This window comes from Papio anubis, chromosome 2 (assembly GCF_008728515.1).
Source record: "Papio anubis isolate 15944 chromosome 2, Panubis1.0, whole genome shotgun sequence".
In the NCBI taxonomy this organism is placed as follows: Eukaryota; Metazoa; Chordata; class Mammalia; order Primates; family Cercopithecidae; genus Papio; species Papio anubis.
Genome location: NC_044977.1, coordinates 93,603,487 through 93,626,421, shown reverse-complemented (window position 1 = coordinate 93,626,421; position 22,935 = coordinate 93,603,487). Strand labels below are relative to the sequence as shown.

General features: G+C 40.5%; 1 protein-coding gene across 7 annotated transcripts in view; it reads right to left on the bottom strand.

Moving 5' to 3' along the window:
* The window catches only part of SETD2 (SET domain containing 2, histone lysine methyltransferase), a 149,628-nt gene that overhangs the window by 11,323 nt on the left and 115,370 nt on the right, over window positions 1-22,935 (bottom strand). For 6 of the 7 annotated variants that reach the window (XR_004182169.1, XM_031663393.1, XM_031663394.1 and 3 more), the window contains 3 exons: window positions 16,692-16,826; window positions 12,480-12,619; window positions 7,554-7,665 (listed from right to left, as the gene is read on the bottom strand). Coding sequence is in view for 5 of the 7 variants with exons in the window: in XM_031663393.1 (XP_031519253.1) it covers window positions 7,554-7,665; window positions 12,480-12,619; window positions 16,692-16,826 (387 nt within the window). In the remaining 2 variants the exon portion in view is untranslated. Of the gene's footprint in view, window positions 1-7,553; window positions 7,666-11,306; window positions 11,431-12,479; window positions 12,620-16,691; window positions 16,827-22,935 lie in introns of all 7 variants that reach the window. The other variant, XR_004182168.1, reaches the window with a different exon arrangement.

Below are 22,935 nucleotides of genomic sequence, written 5' to 3'. Positions count from 1 at the left end.
TGTAATCCCAGCTACTCGGGAGGCTGAGGCAGGAGAATCGCTTAAACCTGGGAAGTGGAGGTTGCAGTGGGCCGATATCGCACCACCGAACTCCAGCCTGGACAACACAGTGAGACCCTGTCTCAAAAAAAGAATAAAATAAAATGAAAAATGAAAAATACAATGAAGTGAGAGCACTGTTAAAAATAAAAAAGTAATTAAAACTATTAAAAATAAGCAAATTAAAATTTGAGAGCAGAAAAATATAACTGAAATTTAAAAATGAATCAATGGATGAGCTTAGCTAATTCAATACAGCAGAAGGTAAATCAGTGAACTTTAAAAAGAGAGCAACAGAAACCATGCAAACTGAAGCACAGGGAGAAAAGAGCTGAAAAAAGTTTGACAGAGATGTGGTGCTCTGTGAGACAGTATCAAGCGGTTTAACAACATGTATATAATTGGAGTCCCAGGAAAAGGGACAATGGTATAAAAAGATATATTTGAAAAAATTTCCATATTTGATGAAAACTACCAATCATGAATCTAAAATGTACAAGAATCAAAGCAGATTAAACACAAAGAAAACAAAACCAAAGTCTATAATAAACCACTAAAAACTGTTTATAAAAGACAAAATCAAGATATATGGGGGAAAAAGATAATTATATTTTTATTATAAACTATTATTAAAAAATGGAAACATCTTTTAAGTGTTGAAAGGAAAAAAATATAAATTTAGAATTCCATATCCACTGAAAATATCTGTCATAATAAACCTGCACATGGATGTTTTTAATAGCTTTATTTATAATTGCCAAAAGTTGGAAGCAACCAAGATGTCCTTCAGTAAGTGAATGATAAATAAACTGCGGTACACTCAGACATTCAGTGCTAAAAGGAAATGAGCTATCAGGCCATGAAAAGACATGGTAGAAGCCTCAATGCATATTGCTAAGTGAATGAAGCCAATCTGAAAAGGCTACCTACTGTAGCTAACTACTGGAAAAAGCAAAACTATGAAGACCGTAAAGAGATCAGTGGTTGCCAGGAACCGGGAAAGAGAGATGAGGAAAGAAGGCATGATGAATAAGAGGCGGTTCAAAAGGTTTTTAGGGCAGTGAAACTATTCTGTATGTTACTATGATGCTATATAGATGACACAATACCTTTGTTAAAACCCACAAATGTACAATACCAAGAATGAATCCTAATGTAAATTATGGACTTTGGGTGGTAATAATGTGTCATAGTAGATTCATCAATTGTAACAAATGTACCACTCTGGTGCTTTGATGTTGACAGAAAGGGAAGCTTGTGCATGTGCAGGGGGTATATGGAAACTCTCCGTACTTCCTGTTCAATTTTGCTATGCCAAAATAGAACTAAAATTGCTTTAAAAATAAAGACTATGGCCGGGCACGGTGGCTCACACCTGTAATCCCAGCACTGGGAGGCCAAGGCGGGCAGATCACGAGGTCAGGAGATCGAGACCATCCTGGCTAACACAGTGAAACCCCGTCTCTACTAAAAAATACAAAAAATTAGCCGGGTATAGTGGTGGGCGCCAGTAGTCCCAGCTACTTGGGAGGCTGAGGCAGGAGAATGGCGTGAACCCGGGAGGCGGAGCTTGCAGTGAGCCGAGATCATGCCACTGCAGTCCAGCCTGGGCGACAGAGCAAGACTCCATCTCAAAAAAAAAAACAAAAAAAAAACACTACTTTTTAAAAAGTGGCAAGATAAATACCTTTCTTCAGACAAAAGCTGACAAAATGCATCAACAGTAGATCTGAAATACTAGAAATGTTAAAGGAAATTCTTTAGGTTAAAGGAAAACGATTCCAGACGGAAATTCAAATCTACATGAGAGAATGAAGTGCTGGAAATGGTAAATATGTGGGTAAATACAGGACTTAATGGTAGATTGTGATAAGATAAATATGCATACTGTAAACCTTGCAATACTGTTTTTCAAATGTGTAGGTCTCAAGATCCCTTTATACTTTTAAAACACTGAGGACTGCAAAGAGCTTTTATTCATATGGGTTATAGCTATCAAAATTTTTCATATTAGAAATTAAGTTAAACTGAGAAAAAATCAAGCATTATTTTAAAATAACATTAGCAAATCTATTATGTAACAATAATATAATTTTTTGTGAAAAATAACTGTTTTCCAAAACTAAAGCACTTCAGTTAAGAGTGGCAGTTTTACATTTTGGAAATCACTTTTAACAACTCACTTAGAATATAGCTGAAGTCTCACTGCCTTCTGCATTAAAATATGTCATGTGCTCCCTGGAAAATTCCATGGCATATTTGTGAATGTACCAAATGTGACAGAGGAATGTAATGTTTTCATATTATTATTAAAACAGCTTTGACCTTGTGGCTCCCTTGAAAGGGTCTTAGGAACCCTAGAGGTCCCCATACCAAACATTTTGAGAACCACTGTCTTAAAACAACCACCAAGAAGTAAAGCAGGCCAGGTGTGGTAGCTCACACCTGTAATCCCAGCACTTTGGGAGGCCACAACAGGAAAATTGCTTGACACTAGAAGTTTGAGACCAGCCTGGTCACCAACACCACGAGACCCTGTCTCTACAAAAATGTACAAAAATTAGCTACTTGGGTGGCTAAGACGGGAGGATCATGTGGGCCTGGGAGGTGGAGACTACAGTGAGCCCTGATGGTGCCACCGCACTCCAGCCTGGGAAACAGAGTGAGACCATGGCTCAAAAAAATAAAAAATAAAATAAAGAGGTATGGCTAAGTCAGTAGGAAAAAAACAAAACAAAGAAACACAGAATACTGAAATAAATTCTAAATCAATCCAAAAGAAAGCAAAGACAAATAAAAATTTAAAAACAAATAATAAGGCTGGGCACGGTGGCTCACACCTATAATCCCGGCACTTTGGGAGGCTGAGGCAGGTGGATCGCCTGAGGTCAGGAGTTTGAGACCAGCCTGGGTAACATGAAACCCAGTCTCTACTAAAAATACAAAAATTAGCCAGGCGTGGTGGCAGGTGCCTGTAATCCCAGCTACTCAAGAGGCTGAGGCAGGAAAATTGCTTGAACCCAGGAGACAGAGATTGTAGTGAGCCAAGATCATGCCACTGCACTCCAGCCCAGGTGACAGAGCAAGAATCTGTCTCCAAAAATAAATAAATAAATAAAAACAAATAACAAGAGGGTAGATCTTAAGTCCAAACCTACTGATATGTTTAACACACCAATTAAAAGGCAGAGGACTGTCAGAGTCATGAGTAGCAAAAAGGTGTTATAAAATAACCATCCTGGCCAGGCAGGGTGGCTCACACCTGTAATCCCAGCACTTTGGGAGGCCAAGACGAGTGGATCACCTGAAGTCAGGAGTTCAAGACCAGCCTGGCCAACATGGTGAAACCCCATCTCTACTTCAAATACAAAAATCAGCCAGGTGTGGGGGCAGGTGCCTGTAATCCCAGTTACTCAGTAGGCTGAGGCATGAGAATTGTTTGAACCCGGGAGGCAGAGGTTGCAATGAGCCGAGATCGCACCACTGCACTCCAGCCTGGGTGACAGAATGAGACTGTCTCAGAGAGGGGGAGAAAAAAAAAAAGCCATCCTTAAAGACTGAATTGCTTTGCGCAAGTACTTGTCAATTCCTTTATTTACAGAATCATTTCTGAATTTTAGGGCCTACAGACATAAGCCTCGAGATAAATTTTACTAAAAAAAATTCAAAGGTTTCCCACCATACAAAGGTTCATATTCTTTTACATTTTCAAATTCCCAAGGTCTATCCCCAACAATGCCCTTCCAACCTCATGCTGGATTACAAGTTTTATGATGCCTATGTTCCTCCTACAAGTAAACAGAGCTATTCCCCAAACATATCCCAAACATTCCCCTCCTTCCCTGCCTTTGCTCCAGCTTTCCTTTTAGCTTATCTTTGCTTACTGAAAAATTCCTCATCCTTTAAAGCTCAAATGCTTTAAAGGACTTTCTCACAAAGTCCTCATAACTTCCTCTGGTTGAGTTACTTCTATGTTCCCAGGATGAAAAAGCAAGACAGAGCTATAAGCAACCACTTGTACCATGCTGAGGAGGCAGGTGGTGCAGGACTGCCAGTGTAGGCAGGGACAGACTTGAAGGAGAAGTAATCTAGAAAGAGGCTGGTCTGAAGTCTAGGGGAATGTGCGTATCTCCTAAGAACTCAGCTCTTGGGTATAGAGAAATTAATCTGATTGATTCGATATGTGAATTTCTGACTGAAAACCAAGACCAAATCTTAACACTTGCACTCAAGTAACTAAAGTTATAAGCCCTGTCGTGGTTTGATCATATTCTCTCTTTTTATTTTTTTTGAGACAGAGTCTTGCTCATGTTGCCCAGGTTGGAGTGCAGTGGTGCAATCTCGGCTCACTGCAACCCCCGTCTCCGGGGTTCAAGCAATTCTCTTGCCTCAGCCTTTCGAGCAGCTGGGATTACTATGTGCTCAGGCATGTGCCACCATGCCCAGCTAATTTTTCTATTTTTAGTAGAGACAGGGCTTCACCATGTGGGCCAGGCTGGTCTCAAACTCCTGACCTCAGGTGATCCACCCGCCTGGGCCTCCCAAAGTGCTGGGAATACAGGCGTGAGCCACAAGGTTTCACCATGTTGGCTAGGCTAGTCTTGAACTCCTGGTCTCAAGTGATCGGGCCACCTTGGCCTCCCAAAGTGAGCTGCTGTGCCTAGCCTATGATGATTCTTTTTGGGAGAGAAGATCTCTACCTTTATTTGTTCACAACAGGAAATACATTTGGCAGCTTAATTCTTTGTGCACTCTCATTATTATTATTTGAATCCCAGGAGGGATTTATTTATGTATACATACAGTGGCAGAAAAGAATAAAAGGGCCTCTCCAATCTTCTCTAACAACTGAGTGAAGCTGACACCTTTGAATCTCCATTAGAAGTACTACTCTATAACCCCCCGAGGCAGTTAAGAGTTAGTATTAGGAGGAATGTTTTCTCTTTATAATCTCCTGTTCCCTTTCATTTTTATACATATACCTCCCCCAACAAACATGAACACATCAATATATCAGAATTAATTGTGAATTAAGTGTTAGATTTAGTTTAGTGCTCTTTTCCTTCCTAGGATAGACTATATTTTCTTTTGCAGGCCTCTAAAGTCCTTGTTTGTTGTCTACAAAAATTTTTAAAAATTAGCCAGGCATGGTGGCACGCATCTATAGTCCTGGCTACTCAGGAGGCTGAGACGAAAGGATTACTTGAGCCCGGGAGTTCGAGGTTACAGTAAGCTATGCTTGCACCACTGTACTCCAGCCTGGGCTACACAGTGAGGGAGACCCTGCCTCTAAAAACAAATCAAAGCAAACCAAATGACAAAATAAATAAATCCCTCAGTTTAGCACTTAACCACATAATACTGTACATTTTCAAACCTTACCTTCCTATGACCCCTGGGAGCAATAACCTTGCCTTATACTCCTTTTGTATGCCCAGGTCTAGGCATGGCATTTGTGTGGAATAGGAACTCAAATGTCTGATAAATAACCAAAATGTAAAAGAGTGAGATTAAGTTCAGATCTGTGTGATTTAAAATGTGTATTTAGAGATCCAAAGTTCCAAGCTAGTGGATTGCAATTCAGGCATTGCCTTTTGGATATAATACTTCCAACAGCCTACTCTCCAGGCACACATGCACCTATGGTAACAGAGGAGTAAAGATCAAACATAACCTGACAAATACACTCACTCTGGGCGGTTGGATATAGTAAAGTTTTATGATCATACTTCTCTTACAGTCAATCACAAACAATACTGCCAATTATTTAGACTTGAATGTGTAATTACCTTGGGACCTTGTATCACTTCAGATTCTGATCTAGCAGGTCTGGGAAAGGGAGTGAGAGTCTGCGTTTTTAACAGGTGGTGCCTGGTGCCGTTGGGTGCTGAGTAGACCTAACTATTACAATAAGCTCATTGCGAAGGTGCCAGCTCTATAGTCAACCCCTCCAGTCCATCTCCAGCAGACAGCCTTGTAAAAGGCAAATGTCACTGCTCAAATCACTTTAAAGGTTTCCCTTTCTCACCAGCTAGCCAGAGAATGAAGGTCTAATCATGTAGCATGGCACATAAGCTGCCCTTTTACTTGGCTCCTACTTCTCAGCTCCTACTTTATGCTTGGCTAGTTTGACGACCTGGATTTCCTAATACAGGTCTTCATATAAGAAAGGCAATTCCTTGAGCATTGAATAAGCAGCAGTGAACTTCATGCCCATTCCTCATTTGTTTTGAAAGGCCTAATTTAATATGCATATACTAGACCAAAAGACTGCATCAAGATTAATAGTTACGGTGCCCATGAACTTGGGCTTACAAGAAGGGTAAGGCCTCCAACATGCTTTATAAACTTGGCCCCAGAACTCAGCTATATTGCTGCACCAGATCTTTTCTTAATCCCTTTGTTTATTTTTCAAAAGATGTAACTAACACAGTACAGAAGTCTGGAAATGGGAGTTGTGATTTTTGTTTGTATTTAAGCTTACATATAATTTAAATGGCAAGTGCTTAGCAGGCTTGGGTATATTCCTAAATGATTCAGGAAAACAAGACAGCACAACAGCTAGAGTGAAGTGGCTACGTGATTTATGTGATTCATTTGAAATTTAGCAGACTCCACATGGATTGAACTTAAGTGTGTATCTTTTTACAAATGCCAAACACATGGGAAAAGAGAAAAACATTTCCTCCAGAAGTGAATAAAATATAAACAGAAGAATGAATTCATTTCTACTTTAATCCCTTCTCACTCCAGCTCTTTGTCTTCCCTCTTCCTTCTTCCACCTATTCCCAATAATTTAACCAGTGAAGTACTTAATTATTTTCAAAATTAAAAAAATATTATTCAGGTTTTAGAACATAAAAATATGACATCTGATTTCATTCAAGACACTTCATATGGTCAGCTGTGGTGGCTCATGCCTGTAATCCCAACACTTTGGGAGGCTGAAACAGCCAGATTGCTTGAGGTCAGGAGTACAAGGTCAGCCTGGGCAACATGACGAAATCTCATCTCTACTAAAAATACAAACGTTAGCCGGGCATGGAGTGCACATCCATAGTCCCAGCTACTCGGGAGGTTAAGGCAGGAGAATTGCTTGAACCCAGGAGGCAGAGGTTACAGTGAGCTGAGAGTGTGCCACTGCACTCCAGCCTGGGCAACAGAGTGAGACTCCGTCTCATTTTAAAAAAAGAAAAAAAAAGGCAGAGAGAGAGAACAAGAGAGGCCCTGAAGCAATCATAGTAAGGGGTGTTCAAAACACCCCTTGGCCATATTTGGCCATATATCTCCCTCAAAAGAGTAAGCAGTTAGCATGCATTTGAGTCTCTGAATGTCTAAAAAAGACCATTCTTTCCCCCTGACTTCATCTCTACACCTTGATACATGCATGGTCACTCACTTATTTTTCAGAATAAGGAAAAAAGAATCCCAAGACCATGTGACTGCTGGCCTTATAGAATGACAGAACAAAGACTCCCAAATGATCAGGAAATACATGTGTAAGCCACACTCACCTTCATGGGGTTTTCATCATATGTTGGAGTTCCCAGGTCCATCTCAGCTTCATGCTCAAGGCTGGCATCATCTCCTGGACTTTCCCAAGTAGGAGGATCCCACTGAGTCTGCCTAGAAAGAGAAAAAACAGCCATGCTGTCAGGGCTAGGAAACAGAATCCTGACATGAACATCACTGTTCATACATACATAAAACACAACATACAATAAGACATAGAATAAGTCAGCTCCATGAGTTAGAGACAAACTTTTTCTATCTTCCTAACAGCAATGACTTCAGCACAGAGACGTGCCCCTCCTCATTGTCCCTATTTCTGTGGGCAATGATGTGGCAACACTGACTGGATGTCAAAAAGAGCAGTAAATCCGAACATCCTGTCTCTCACCTGACTCTTAATGTCATGCAAATAAGACTCGGCAAAGCCTAAAATGTACAAGAAATAGGTCCCTGCCTATGTCACCCCTCTGTAGACGAAGAGGTAAACAGTGACTACCTAGCATATAATTGGAGCAAAATAAATCATGTAATACCTCTCACAATCCTTGACCATGTGAGAAAATTATCCCTTGCTTCAGGAGTTTTCTTTTTAATAGTTCTGCCCCTTTGGTTTAATGACTGACAAGAAAAATACGTACAGGTTAAAAACTTGTACCCTTGGCCAGGCATGGTGGCTCATGCCTGTACTCCCAGCACTTTGGGAGGCTGAGGCAGGTGGATTACCTGAGGTCAGGAGTTCGAGACCAGCCTGGCCAACACGGTGAAACCCCATCTCTACTAAAAATACAAAAAATTAGCCAGTCGTGGTGGCAGGCGCCTGTAATCCCAGCTACTCAGGAGGCTGAGTCAGTAGAATATCTTCAACCTGGGAGGCAGAGGTTGCAGTGAGCCGAGATCGTGCCATTGCACTCCAGCCTGGGCAACAAGAGTGAAACTCCATCTTAAAAAACAAACAAAAACACAAAAACCTGTACTCTCTGCTAAAAATATTCTCGACCAACTGCAAAAAGAAGGTTTCAGCCATGTTAACTCATTAAATGTTTACAGTCATTTTGAAAATAAGCAGGCAAAGATTTTTCTTTTTAAAAAAAGATCTGTAGGATAAAAAGTGCAAGTAAGGATATTCACGTTCAGAAGTCTGAAGCCAGCTGTAACAGAGAATGTTATGAGGACAGTGACTTAAAATGTCAAAAGCCTCAAAGGATCTAACAAATCTGTCACTATAGTCTTCTGCTTTACCACCACATCAATCTTTAGTCAACAACATAACAACATTAAAGACACTTAAGATAAATCTGTGTGTGTGTGTGTGTGTGTGTGTGTATGTATGTATATAGTTGTAAAAATAGGCTTACCTCTGACCTATGGAACTCATTTATTTTAAAAGGCTCAACATTTCTATCACAATAAAAGAACCACAAACAGCTAAGGGTGTTATCATAGAAATTGAACAAATATATATATATATATGTCTGTTCTTAGCTACCAGATAAAGAAAACCTAGAAAAGACAGGAAAGGTACACATATAAATAAGAAATACAAACTTTTTTTTTTTTTTGATTCTGAGATAGAGTCTCACTCTGTCTCCCAGGCTGGAGTGCAATGGCATGATCTCAGCTCACTGCAACCTCTGCCTCCTGGGTTCAAGCGATTCTCCTGCATCAGCCTCCTGAGCAGCTAAGATTACAGGCGCATGCCACCACGCCTGGCTAGTTTTTGTATTTTTAGTAGAGGCAGGGTTTCACCATGTTGGTCAGGCTGATTTCGAACTCCTGACCTCATGATCTGCACGCCTCAGCCTCCCAAAGTGCTGGGATTACAGGCGTGAGCCACCATGTCCGGCCCAAACGATTTTTATTTTTGGAAGATTGATAGAATATTAAGAAGCTTGTTTTGGTGTTAAAAAACAAAGTTCTGGCCAGGCGTGGTGGCTCACACCTGTAATCCCAGCACTTTGGGAGGCTGAGGCGTGCAGATCATGAGGTCAGGAGTTCGAAACCAGCCTGACGAGGCGGGTGGATCACCTGAGGTCAGGAGTTTGAGACCAGCCTGGCCAACATGGTTAAACGCTGTCTCTACTGAAAATACCAAAAAAAAAAAAAAAAAAAAAAAATTAGTTGGGCGTGGTGGCAGGCACCTATAATCCCTGCTACTCAGGAAGCTGAGAGGCAGGAGAATTACTTGAACCCTGGAGGCAGAGGTTGCAGCGAGCCTAGATTGTGCCACTGCACTCCAGTGTGGGCAACAAGACTGAAAACTCTTTCTCAAAAAAAAAAAAGTTCTGGTTAAACCACACATAGTTTTTAAAATCATTACACATTCAATTAGCAACATAATGAGGGCTCATTTTATAAAAGCCTTTTTGTTTTTTGAGACAGAGTTTCACTCTGTCACCCAGGCTGGAGTACAGTGGTGCAATCTTGGCTCACTGCAACCTCTGCCTCTAGGGTTCAAGTAATTCTCCTGCCTCTCAGCTTCCCAAGTAGCAGGGATTTACAGGCACCTGCCACCACACCCAACTAATTTTTATATCTGGAGTAGAGACGGGGTTTCACCATGTTGGCCAGGTTGGTCTTGAACTCCTGAAATCAGGTGATCTGCCCGTCCTGGCCTCCCAGAGTGCTGGGATTACAGGCGTGAGCCACTGCACCCAGCCTATAGAAGCATTTTAATGCAAATAAGGAAGGCCCTTCTAAGCAGAAAGCATATAGGGAAAATATATGAAAATTTTAAATTTCTTTATGTCACAAGACATCAGAAACAAAAACATCTGCAATACTCTTGATAAAGAAATCTAACACTGGACAGAAAATGGGTAGATGTCCCAAACAAATTAACTCACAAAAGATACAAATGACCAACAATCCAACGAAGACATCCCATCTCAATAGTAAAATAACTGAAAATAAAAATATTTCCCACCTGTTAGACTTGCAAGGTTAAAAGAGAGGACATGATGGAAAAGGATTTTTTTTTTTTTTTTTTTTTGAGACAAGGTCTTGCTCTGTCACCCAGCCCAGAATGCAGTGGCACAATCATGGCTCACTACAGATCTGACCTCCTGCCTCAAGTGATCATCTTGCCTCAGTCTCCCAACTAGTTGTGATTACAGGTGCACACCACCATGCCCAGCTAATTTTGTATTTTTTGTAGAGATGGGGTTTCACTATGGTGCCCAAGCTGGTCTCAAACTCTTGGGCTCAAGCGATCCTCCTGCCCCAGCCTCCCAAAGCATCAGGATTACAGGCATGAGCTGCTGTACGTGACTAAAAGGAACTTATACACTTTTTTTTTGTGAGAGTCCAAATTGATACAAACTATTGTTTAATGGTAAGCTGACAATATTTCTCAATTTAAAACGTGTACCTGTTTTGCCCAACAATTCCACTTCTAGGTACCCTCTTGAAGAAGTAGTAAGATTAGTGTCCCTAAGGATGTCCAGGGTTATAGTTACATATAAAATAGTGAAGACCTATCAATCAGAGTGAGTTAAATACAATTTGATATAGCTATACAATAGAGCAGGGGTTGGCAAACTTTCTCTGTAAATGATTAGATGATAAATATTTTGACCTGTGAGCCATATGGTTTCTATCACAACTACTCTGTCATTGTAGTGTGAAAGCAACCGTAGACAATTTGTAAGCAAATGTGCATGGTTGTGTTCCAATAAAACTTTATTTGCCAAAACAAGTGGCCTGTGGGCATAGTTTGCCAGCCCTGCAACAAAGTATAAACAATTACTAAAACTAACAGTTGTAGCTGGGTGTGGTGCCTCACGCCTGTCATCCCAGCATTTTGGGAGGCTTAGGTGGGAGGATCGCTTGAAGCCACGAGTTCGTGAAGATCAGTCTGGGCAACAAAGCAAGACTCTGTCTCTACAAAAAAAAGAAAAAAAAATTTTTTTAAAGAAAAAATTCCACAGTTCTATGTTAATTGATAAAGCTCTATAAAATAGATTAGTAAATAAAGCAGACTACAAAAACATGTATCTTAACAATTTACGTAAGAGTACAGAGATAAGTGTATATATATATACACACACACACACACACAAAGTACATATACCTACATAAAGCTATCTGTCTAAAAGGTATTTTAAAAACATTAGTTATCTCTGAGTAGTGGCAGCTCCAGTAATTATATTTCCTTTTTCGTACTTTTCTACTATATTTGCTTTCTATAACAAGCGTAAATAATATGTGTCAAGGATAAACAATCTAGCTATTTAATCTGGAAATAGAAGAGTGCTGTCAGTAAAAAAAATTCAACAGCAGAGTTGAGTAGCTATGATACAGACTGCTTGGCTGGCAAAACCTAAAATATTTATTTTCTGGCCTTTTACAGAAAAGATGTCTGTGACCCCTGATACTTTACAATATTAGATGAAGAAACATTTAAAAAATCTCCTTAGCTTTCTCCAAGAGTCTTGTGGATTAAAAATACACCAAAACTGCCGGATGCAGTGGCTCAATCCCAACACTTTGGGAGGCCAAGGCAGGTGGATCACCTGAGGTCAGGAGTTCGAGACCAGCCTGACCAACAAGGTGAAATCCCATCTCCACTAAAAACACAAAAATTAGCCAGGCATGGTGGTACATGCCTGAAATCCCAGCTACTGGGGGAGGCTGAGGCATGAGAATCACTTGACCACGGGAGGCAGAGGTTGCAGTGAGTCGAGATCACACCACTGTACTCCAGCCTGCGTGACAAAATAAATAAAATAAAAATACACTAAAACAAATAAAAAAAGAACCAAAGTCTAAGGTCTAAAATACATTTAAGATGTAATTCTGGAAATCCAGCGCCTTCAAGTGCAGTGAACAGCTAATGACAAGAAGTTTACAACTGTAAAACTCTCCTTATAGTGGCAACTTCTTTGATCAAGTAAAAGCAGACATGGGAATGCCCATACAGCTCTTCTTACCTTGTGATCACATGGTAGTAATAAATCTTCCCTTCTGGATCTCGGGCTGTCTTCCAGTTGGGAGGTAAGACAATGGTTTTTGGTTTGGGTGGAGAGGGGGGCGGCAGATCCAAGAGATTATTTGTCACAACCATTTCAGACTACAAAGAAAACACACACATTTTTGATCAGTGATATCTCTCTTAATCTGGCTGAATAGGACAAAATAGTCCACTTAAATATGCAAAAATGTACATCTACCTCCTCTTAAAAAAAGGATAAAGGAAAGGTACAATCTAGGAAATAAGGGACAGTATATATAAAGAGTTTTACAGAGTTATCAGAAAATTGACAGTTGGCTCTAAGTTTACCATCCAAAATACCATATTAAAAAACAGCCAGCAGTTTATCATATAGAGCAGCATTTTTCAGCTTTAAAACACCAATTCTAAGGCACATCAACTGCAGGATGCCAATTAACTAAATGGGCTCCAGAAATATCTTTATCTGAAAAAAAAAAAAAAAAAGAAAAACCAAAAAAACCCCTGAGAAGCAAATATGACAGAATGTTAACATTTATCCATTATATTTTTTCTGTACTTGAAACCTCAAAACTATAAAATATTAGTGCCACATTCTGAAAAACATAAAAACCTCAAAATCACTTATGGACTGATTTTTGTTTCCTCAAAACATGTATGTTGAAGCCCTAACCCTGCTGTGACTGTTATTGGGACACAGGGCCTGTAAAGAGCTAATTAAGATTAATGAAGTCATAAGAGTGAGGACTTTATCTAATAGGATGGTGTCCTTATTAGAAGAGAAGTCGGCCGGGCGCGGTGGCTCACGCCTGTAATCCCAGCACTTTGGGAGGCCGAGGTGGGCGGATCACGAGGTCAGGAGATCGAGACCATCCTGGCTAACACAGTGAAACCCCGTCTCTACTAAAAATACAAAAGAAAATTAGCCGGGCGTGGTGGTGGGCGCCTGTAGTCCCAGCTACTCAGGAGGCTGAGGCAGGAGAATGGGGTGAACCCAGGAGGCGGAGCTTGCAGTGAGCAGAGATCGCGCCATTGCACTCCAGCCTGGGTGACAGAGCGAGACTCCGTCTTAAAAAAAAAAAAAGAAAAAAAAAAAAAAGAAGAGAAGTGACACCAGAGGACACTCGCAGAGAAAAGCCATATACAGCAAGAAGGTAGCCATTTGCAAGCCAAGGAGATAGGCCTCAGGAGAAACCAACACTGCTGACACCTTGATCTCGGACTTCCAGCCTCAAGAACTGTGAGAAAATTTCTGTTATTTAATCCACTCACTCTGTGGTATTTTGCTACGGCAGCCCTAGCAGACTAGCAATCACAAGAATATATACTCGTTCCTTCTTTCAAGCCTATTAATGAAGAATACTTTTTTCAGCTTTACCTTTACTTGCATAGTTAAAGAGGAACCTGAAGATCCCAGGCTCAGATAAAATGTGTTCACTTTTTAAGCAAATATGGGTCTTTGAGCATTCTTGCTTTGTGTATACTCTTCTTTACTCTTATTTCACCTAGCTGGGGTTTTTTGGCCCAGCTTACGTTTCAATTCCTCCATTACCCCATCCTTTAGCTTATAAAGTGACCTCTTTTCCCCAAGCTTCTGTGTCACTTAATATTCGAAACCATTTATATCTTAATAGTTTAAGGCAAAAAAGAAAAAAATATATATTCCAAACCATTTAGTACTTATTCCCAACACAAAACTCTATTTTTAGTGTAGTCATCATTTTCTCTTGTGACCATCATCTCTCTCTTATTTGAAAGATCAGCTTTAAGAATACAAATGGAAACTTATTTATGTTTGTATTAAAAATGCCTAGTCAGCCGAGCACAGTGGCTCATGCGGTCAGGAGTTTGAGACTATCCTGGCCAACATGGTGAAACCCTGTCTCTACTAAAAATACAAAAATATTAGCTGGGTGTAGTGGTGTGCACTTGTAATCCCAGCTATTCAGGAGGCTGAGGCAGGAGAATTGCCTGAACCTGGGAGGCGGAGGTTGCAGTGAGCCGAGATCAAACCACTGCACTTCCTCCTGGGCAACAAAGCAAGACTCCATCTCAAAAAAAAAAAAAAAGCCTAGAAGGGCTCAACTCATAACAACTACTCAAACATCTGCTCTAAGTACGCATTATCTTATTGTCCTGTTGTTTCACATACAGTATTTTTAGTCCATCTTCATTAATCCTGTCTAAAGCCACCATCAATTGCTAGATTGCTATGAGAGCTTTCTCCAGAACTGTCAGTGTTCTAAAGTGCTGATTTGACCATGCTATTCTGTTTAGTTTTCCAATTGTTTCCCATGCCAACCTCTTATTTTCCACTTTATCCGAAAACAACAACAACACTTTGAGATTTCACCATATCCTCCTACATATGTTGCAGAATACCAAAAGCTTATCTTAATATTAAACATTGTATAAAATTTTTTTTAAAAACATTGTACAACATGTATAGTGAAGTATATCACACAATTCTACATGCCTAGTCCATGGTGACTAGTACAGTATCATATTCTAGTACAGGTTAAGCAGCCCTAATACAAAAATACAAAACATCTTGAGTGCTGACATGACACTCAAAGGCCATGTTCAAAGGAAATGCTTATTGGAACATTTCAAGTTACAGATTTTCAAATTAGGGATGCTCAAGCGATAATTATAATGCAGATATTCCAGAATCCATAAAATTCTGAAATGTGAAATACTTCTGGTCCCCTGAAGCTCAGATAAGGGATACTCAACCTGTAAGTGGTAAATACTAATAGATAGCTGGTCTAGAAAATTATTACTTCGGCCAGGTGCGATGGCTCACGCCTGTGATCCCAACACTTTTTGGGAGGCCTAAGCGGGAGGATCATGAGGTCAGGAGTTTGAGACCAGCTCGCCCAACATGGTAAAACCCCGTATCTAAAAATACAAATATTAAGGTCGGGGCGCAGTGACTCACGCCTGTAATCCCAGAACTTTGGGAGGCCAAGGTGGGCAGATCATGAGGTCAGGAGATTGAGACCATCCTGGCTAACACAGTGAAACCCCGTCTCTACTAAAAATACAAAAATTAGCCGGGCGTGGTGACAGGCACCTGTAGTCCCAGCTACTCGGGAGGCTGAGGCCGGAGAATGGTGTGAACCCAGGAGGCAGCGCTTGCAGTGAGCCGAGATCGTGCCACTGCACTCCAGCCTGGGCGACAGAGCAAGACTCCGTCTCTTAAAAAAAAAAAAAAAAATTAGCTGGGCGCAGTGATGCACACCTGTAGTTCCAGCTACTCAGGAGGCTGAGGCAGGAGACTCACTCAAACCCAGGAAGCGGAGGTTGCAGTGAGCCAAGATCGTGTCACTGCACTCCAGCCTAGGCGACAGAGTAAACAACAACAACAACAAAAGAATATTATTACTTCAAAAATTCATAGCAAAATATAAAAATACAAGGTCAGGGTAAACAACAAATAAAAAGGATCCTAGGAGCTTTTTTTTTTTTTTTTTTGAGACACAGTCTCGCTCTGTCGCCCAGGCTGGAGTATAGTGGTGCGATCTCAGCTCACTGCAAGCTCCACCTCCCACGTTCACGCCATTCTCCTGTCTCAGCCTCCTGAGTAGCTGGGACTACAGGTGCAGAGCAAAATATATATTAACAGAACTATATATTCCACAGAATTAAAAAAATTTTTTTTTTTTTACAAAATGGTTGAGTTCATGCCCTCAGGGTGCTCAGGTGAATTTGGTGGCTATCCAAATTTAAAAACGGGCCGGGTGTGGTGGCTCATGCCTATAATCCCAGCACTTTGGGAAGCCGAGGTGGGTGGATCACCTGAGATCAGGAGTTCAAGACCAGCCTGGTCAACACTGGAAACTCTGTCTCTACCAAAAATACAAAATTAGCCGAGCGTGGTGGCGCGCACCTGTAATCCCAGCTACTCAAGTGGCTGAGGCAGGAGAAACGCTTTAACCCAGGAGATGGAGGCTGCAGTGAGCCAAGATTGTGCCACTGAACTCCAGCCTGGGTGACAGAGCGAGACTCTGTCTCAAAATAAGTAAGTAAATAAACAAACAAAATAAAATTTTATTTATAAACAAACAAACAAAGAACATGTGAAAAAGAACCCAAAAATAAAACCCGAAACCAAACCAAACCAAAAAGAAAACCTTCTAAAGACAAAGTAGACAGTCAATGAGTTTTAACAACTGGAAATATTTCTTACTGGCTGCAAGGGCTGAGGCTGCCCTGGTGCAACTATTGTAGTCACTGCTGCGGCTGGCTGTACCACTACTCCTTGTGGATGAGCTGTGAAAATCTGTTGCCCCTGGATATACTGAAGACTTGGCTGGGCATAACTCTAAAAGATAAAATGAAGAAATCAATAATTTAAACTTTTGTCACTTTAATAAACAGACTGACTTCCAAGATGGCACAATCTTAAAGATATACCCATAACATTTTTAAATTTTTTAAATATATATTTGGACATAAATGTGTAAAACAATTTTTTTGTTTCAAACACCAAGGTTTCTGTTTTGACTAATTCCCTATTCATTTACTTAGATTTTACTTTATCATAAGAAAATAAAAAACTTTTTTTTCTTTTTATTGTTCATAGAAACTCTCCAATTGTCTAGCTTTCAATGACATTGGAATGACATTGAAAATTAAACAGACAGTTTCTATAAGCAAAAAACAATGAAGTGTTGCTCCTGGGACATACAAGAAACAATGCCACACTGCTCTGAAGAAAGTCTTTTGCTACCAACTTGTAATAACAGGTTGTTTGGACCAGAAAAGGTCAAAGGGTGTGAATCATTGTAAATAAGATGATCAAATTTTAAGCTACCTTTTGTGTTAGCTTTTTGTAGTCTTCTATAATAAAACTCCTTGGCAGAAAGACAGCAGAATCAATGCATCTGAAATTCTCACCACACACTAACTTATACAGTGTTCTATAATACAAGAAGCCCCTTAACATACATCATCTCATTTAGTGCTGACCACCATCAAAACCAGGTACTGCCTATACCTGGAGTTTCATAAGAAATAAGTACTATACTAGGGCTTATACCTACTCTGTAATTATTTCTCAAGCATAGAAAATCTGCTTAAAGAAGAAGAGGTGGCTAACCCGTTGAAACCTCGTCTCTACTAAAAAATACAAAAAAAACTAGCCGGGCAAGGTGGCGGGCGCCTGTAGTCCCAGCTACGCGGGAGGCTGAGGCAGGAGAATGGTGTAAACCAGGAAGGCGGAGCTTGCAGTGAGCTGAGATCCGGCCACTGCACTCCAGCCTGGGCGACAGAGCGAGACTCCGTCTCAAAAAAAAAAAGAAGAGGTGACAAGAAGACTGAAAAATAGCCTTGCTGTCCTAAGAGGTGGTGACTGCTAAGGAATTGAAGAGACATGTATCCTGTACTTAAGGAGAGATTTTGCTCCTATGGACTGAGATTCTAGCAGGTAAAATGATTCTGAAACATTAAATGGTAAGTATTCAAAATATAAAATATAACTCCAAATGATACCAGTAAAAACTCAAGTAGTCTGAACAGGCAATGCAGCTACCTAGCAGGTTTCTGGATGAGTAATTACTGACAGGACACAGGAAAAAGGAAAAGAATACCTAATCTGGTATTCTGGATCAGCTTAATCTACTCAGATAATAAACCAGACTGAAAAATGTTAATTGTTAAGGCAGAATTATCATCAGAATAGTATCACAAAGCCTGAGAGGAAAATGTACAGTCATGTACTGCTTAACAAGGGGGTACTTTCTGAGAAATGCATTGTTAGGAGATTTCATTGTTGTGGTAACATCATAAAATGTACTTTCACAAACCTAGTAAGTGTATGAGGTACTTACATATCATACAGTGTACCTTCACAAATCTATTAGATACCTGGGCTTATATGGTATAGCCTGTTGTTCCTAGGCTACAAACCTGTACAGCATGTTTCTGTAATAAAGACTTGTAAGCAATTATAACGTAACAGTATCTATGTGTCTAAACACATTTAAACATGGAAAAGGTACACTAAAAATACAGTATAAAAATTTTTTAAGCTGGGCACAGGGGCTTACGCCTGTAATCCCAGCACTTTGGGAGGCCAAGGTGGGCAGATCACGAGGTCAGGAGATCGAGACCAGCCTGGCTAACACGGTGAAATCCTGTCTCTACCAAAAATACAAAAAATTAGCCAGGCATGGTGGCAGGTGCCTGTAGTCCCAGCTCCTCAGGAGGCTGAGGCAGAAGAATCACTTGAACCCGGGGGGCGGAGGTTGCAGTGAACCAAGATGGCGCCATTGCACTCCAGCCTGGATGACAAAGCGAGACTCCATCTCAAAAAAAAAAAAAAAATTTAAATGGTACACCTGTATAGGACACTAACCATAAACAAAGCTTGCAGGACTGGAAGTTGCTTTGAGTAAGTGAGTGGTGAGTGAGTGAATACGAAGGCCTAGGACATTACCGTACACTACTGTAGACTATAAACACTGGGCTATATAAAGTTAGGTTACACTAAGTTTATTTATAAAACGTTTTTCTTTCTTAATAAATTAACTGTAACTTATTAGAACTATTTTACTTTATAAACTTAAATTTTTTCAACTTTTTAACTCTTTTGTAACACTTATGTTAAAATACAAACACATTCTACAGCTATATAAACAACCCTCTTCCCTGGTTCATGCAATTCTAGAAGGAATCTTGCTCTGTCGCCAGGCTGGAATGCAGTGGTGCAATCTTGGCTCACTGCAACCTCCACCTCCTGGGTTCAAGCGATTCTCCTGCCTCAGCCTCCCAAGTACCTGGGACTACAGGTGCATGCCACCATGCTCAACTAATTTTTTGTATTTTAATAGAGACGGGGTTTCACCATGTTGGCCAGGATGGTCTCGATCTCCTGACCTTGTGATCCGCACACCTTGGCCTCCCAAAGTGCTGGGATTACAGGTGTGAGCCGCCACGCCCGGCCTATATATTTTTTTAAATAGAGTCTCGTTCTGTCACCCAGGCTGGAACGCAGTAGTGTGATCATAGCTTACTGTAGCCTTGAACTCCTGGACTGAAGCAATCCTCCCATCTCAGCCTCCCAAGTATGTGCTACCATGCCCAGCTAATTAAAAACAAATTTGTAGAAACAGGGTTTCGTTATGTCGTCTAGGCTGGTCTTGAACTCTTGTGTTCGAGTGATTCTCCTGCCTTGGCCTCCCAGACTGTTGGGATTACAGATGTGAGACAACACACTGGGCCAAATATTTTCTTTACTTTTTTTTTTTTTTTTGAGACAGAGTCTTGCTTTGTCACCCAGGCTGGAGTGCAATGGCGTGATCTCGGCTCACTGCAATGCAAGCTCCGCCATTCTCCTGCCTCAGTCTCTGAGTAGCTGGGACTACAGGCACGCACCACTACGCCTGGCTAATTTTTTGTATTTTTAGTAGAGACGGGGTTTCACCGTGTTGGCCAGGATGGTCTCAATCTCCTGACCTCGTGATCCGCCCGCCTCGGCCTCCTAAAGTGCTGGGATTACAGGCGTGAGCCACCACGCCCGGCCCAAATATTTTCTTTGTATCCTTATTTTTATTCTATAAGTTTTTTCTAAATATATATATATATATTCTTACATGTATAAACTTATAAGTTTATATATTTTTACATCTATTTATAAGCTTTTCTTATATATATAAACTTACTCTATAAGTTTTTCCCATATATATATGGGAAAAACATACAGTTTGATAGAGGAAACAGGACCAAGTATTTGATAGATCAATAAGGTATCTATACTTTACAATAATCTTTTTTTTTTTTTTTTTTTTTTGAGACAGAGTTTCGCTCTTTTTGCCCAGGCTGGAGTGCAATGGCGCGATCTCGGCTCACCACAACCTCCGCCTCCCGGGTTCAAGCGATTCTCCTGCCTCAGCCTCCTGAGTAGCTGGGATTACAGGCATGTGCCACCACCCTGGCTAATTTTGTATTTTTAGTAGAGACAGGGTTTCTCCATGTTGGTCAGGCTGGTCTTGAACTCCCGACCTCAGGTGATCCACCTGCCTCGGCCTCCCAAAGTGCTGGGATTACAAGCGTGAGCCACCGTGCCCGGCATATACTTTACAATAATCTTATTGTATATTTCAAAACAGCTAAAAGAGAATAATTGAATGTTTCTAGCATAAAGACAAATATTTATGGTGATGGATATCTCAATACACTGATTTTTACTAATTATATGATTATCACATGTACCCTGAAAATATGTACACCTATTATGTATCAACATAAAAAAACAAAAACTAAGACATAAACACACACATTACCCTACGCTTACACAAAGTCAGGATCATCAAGATGTCACAAGGCCAGAAGAATTTTTCACCTCCATAATAATTTTACGAGGATCACTGTCATAAATGCCATCTGTTGTTGTCCAAAATGCCATTGCATGGTACATGATTGTATTTATGTACAAGTTGAGCATAGACATTTCTGATTTCCCTAATCAGAAATCCTAAATGCTATAAAATATGAAACTTTTTGAGTGTTCACATGGTGCTCAAAGGAAATACTCACTGGAATACTTTGGATTTTGGCTTAGGGATGCTCAATCACTAAGTATATATAATGTAAGTATTCCTAAATCTGAAAAAATCCAAAATACAAAACACTTCAGGTCCGAAGCATTACAGATAAGGGATACTCAACCTGTACACATTTTCTCTCTCTCTTTTTTTTTTTTTTTTTGAGACAGAGTCTCGCTCTGTCACCCAGGCTGAAGTGCAGTGGTGCGATCTCAACTCATTGTAACCTCTGCTGCCTGGGTTCAAGCAATTCTCCTGCCTCAGCCTCCTGAGTAGCTGGGATTACAGGCGTGCGCCACCAAGCCCACCTAATTTTTTTGTATTTTTAGTACAGACAAGGTTTCACCATGTTGGCCAGGCTGGTCTTGAACTCCTGACTTCAAGTGATCCCCACACCTCGGCTTCCCAAACTGCTGGGATTATAGATGTGAGCCACTGTACCTGGCCTATTTTCTTATCCCTCTACTCATACCATGTGCAAGTGACCATATTCTCTTGCCATGACCATTATTTGTCTCCCTACATTTTTTTTTTTTTTTTTTTCTGTGACAAGGTCTCACTCTGTTACCGAGGCTGGAATGCAGTGTTGCCATCGAGGCTCACAACAGCCTTGACCTCGTGGGCTCAGATGATCCTCCTGCCTCAGCCTCCTGAGTAGCTGGGACTACAGGAGCATGCTACCACATCCAACTCATTTTTCTATTTTTTGTAAAGATGAGGTTTTGCCATGTTACCCAGGCTGATCTCAAACTACTAGGCTCAAGTAATCCTCCCACCTCAGCCTCCCAAAGTGCTTAGATTATAGGCATGAGCCACCATGCCTGGCCAGTCTCCTACTTTTGCCCTTGACTCCTGCAATCTCTTTTACCCAGAGCAGCCAGTAATCCTCTCAAAACATCTCAGATCATGCTTTACTCAATTCTAACTACTTCAGTGGATTTCCACATTACTCAGTCTAACAGCCAAAAATCCTCTTAAAGCTCCTCCTAAGACCCTATTGTAACTTCTTTGACTTCATTTCCTACTACTGGTACCTTCACTTACTTGGAATAGAATAGATTTCATAATTACCTCACATATTCCGAGTGTGAACATTTAATATTCCGATATTCTGATTTTATAAAACAAGAAAAAAGCTAGTTCAAACTCTAATTTTGGGGGGAAAAAAAAAATTCACCACGATAAAACATGTTATTTCTAGAGTCACCAGGAAGTCAATCATCCAAATGTACAATAGAAAACTGCTAATATTTTGGAGGACAAAATTTCTTTGGCCTTCATTGACAGTATATTCATGAATAATTTTTCTGACAAGATCGGATGTTTAAGTAAGGCTCATTATGCAGACACTAGTATTTGATTCATATGGAATAAAGCTGTGGTTTAGAAGACCACTTCCAAATGCTGGCTGGGAGATAACAACAGCAGTATCTACTTATTTTTTAAAAAAAGACTTCTAGGCTTTTAACAGTATGAATTTGGTTTCTATAAACCAAGAAGGGAAAGCGATTTGCAGTATGACTGGAATAATGCAGAAGATATACACGTTTGTGAGACATGTACATATTATCATGTGACTTATCTATTTGCTAAGGAAAAACCTACATGAGATTTTTGTTTTATTTTTTCTGAATCACAGAAAAATATGAATGTTTGTTTTTCTGTACCCAGGCTGGAGTGCAGTGGCACAATCTTGGCTTACTGCAGCCTCAACCTCCTGGATTTAAGCAATCTTTCCACCTCAGCCCTCCCAAATAGCTGGGACCACAGGCATGTGCCACCACACTCGGCTAATTTTGTTTACTTTTTGTAGAGACAGGGTCTCACTATGTTACCCAAGCTGGTTTCAAACTCCTGGGTTCAAGTGATCTTCCTGCTGCAGCCTCT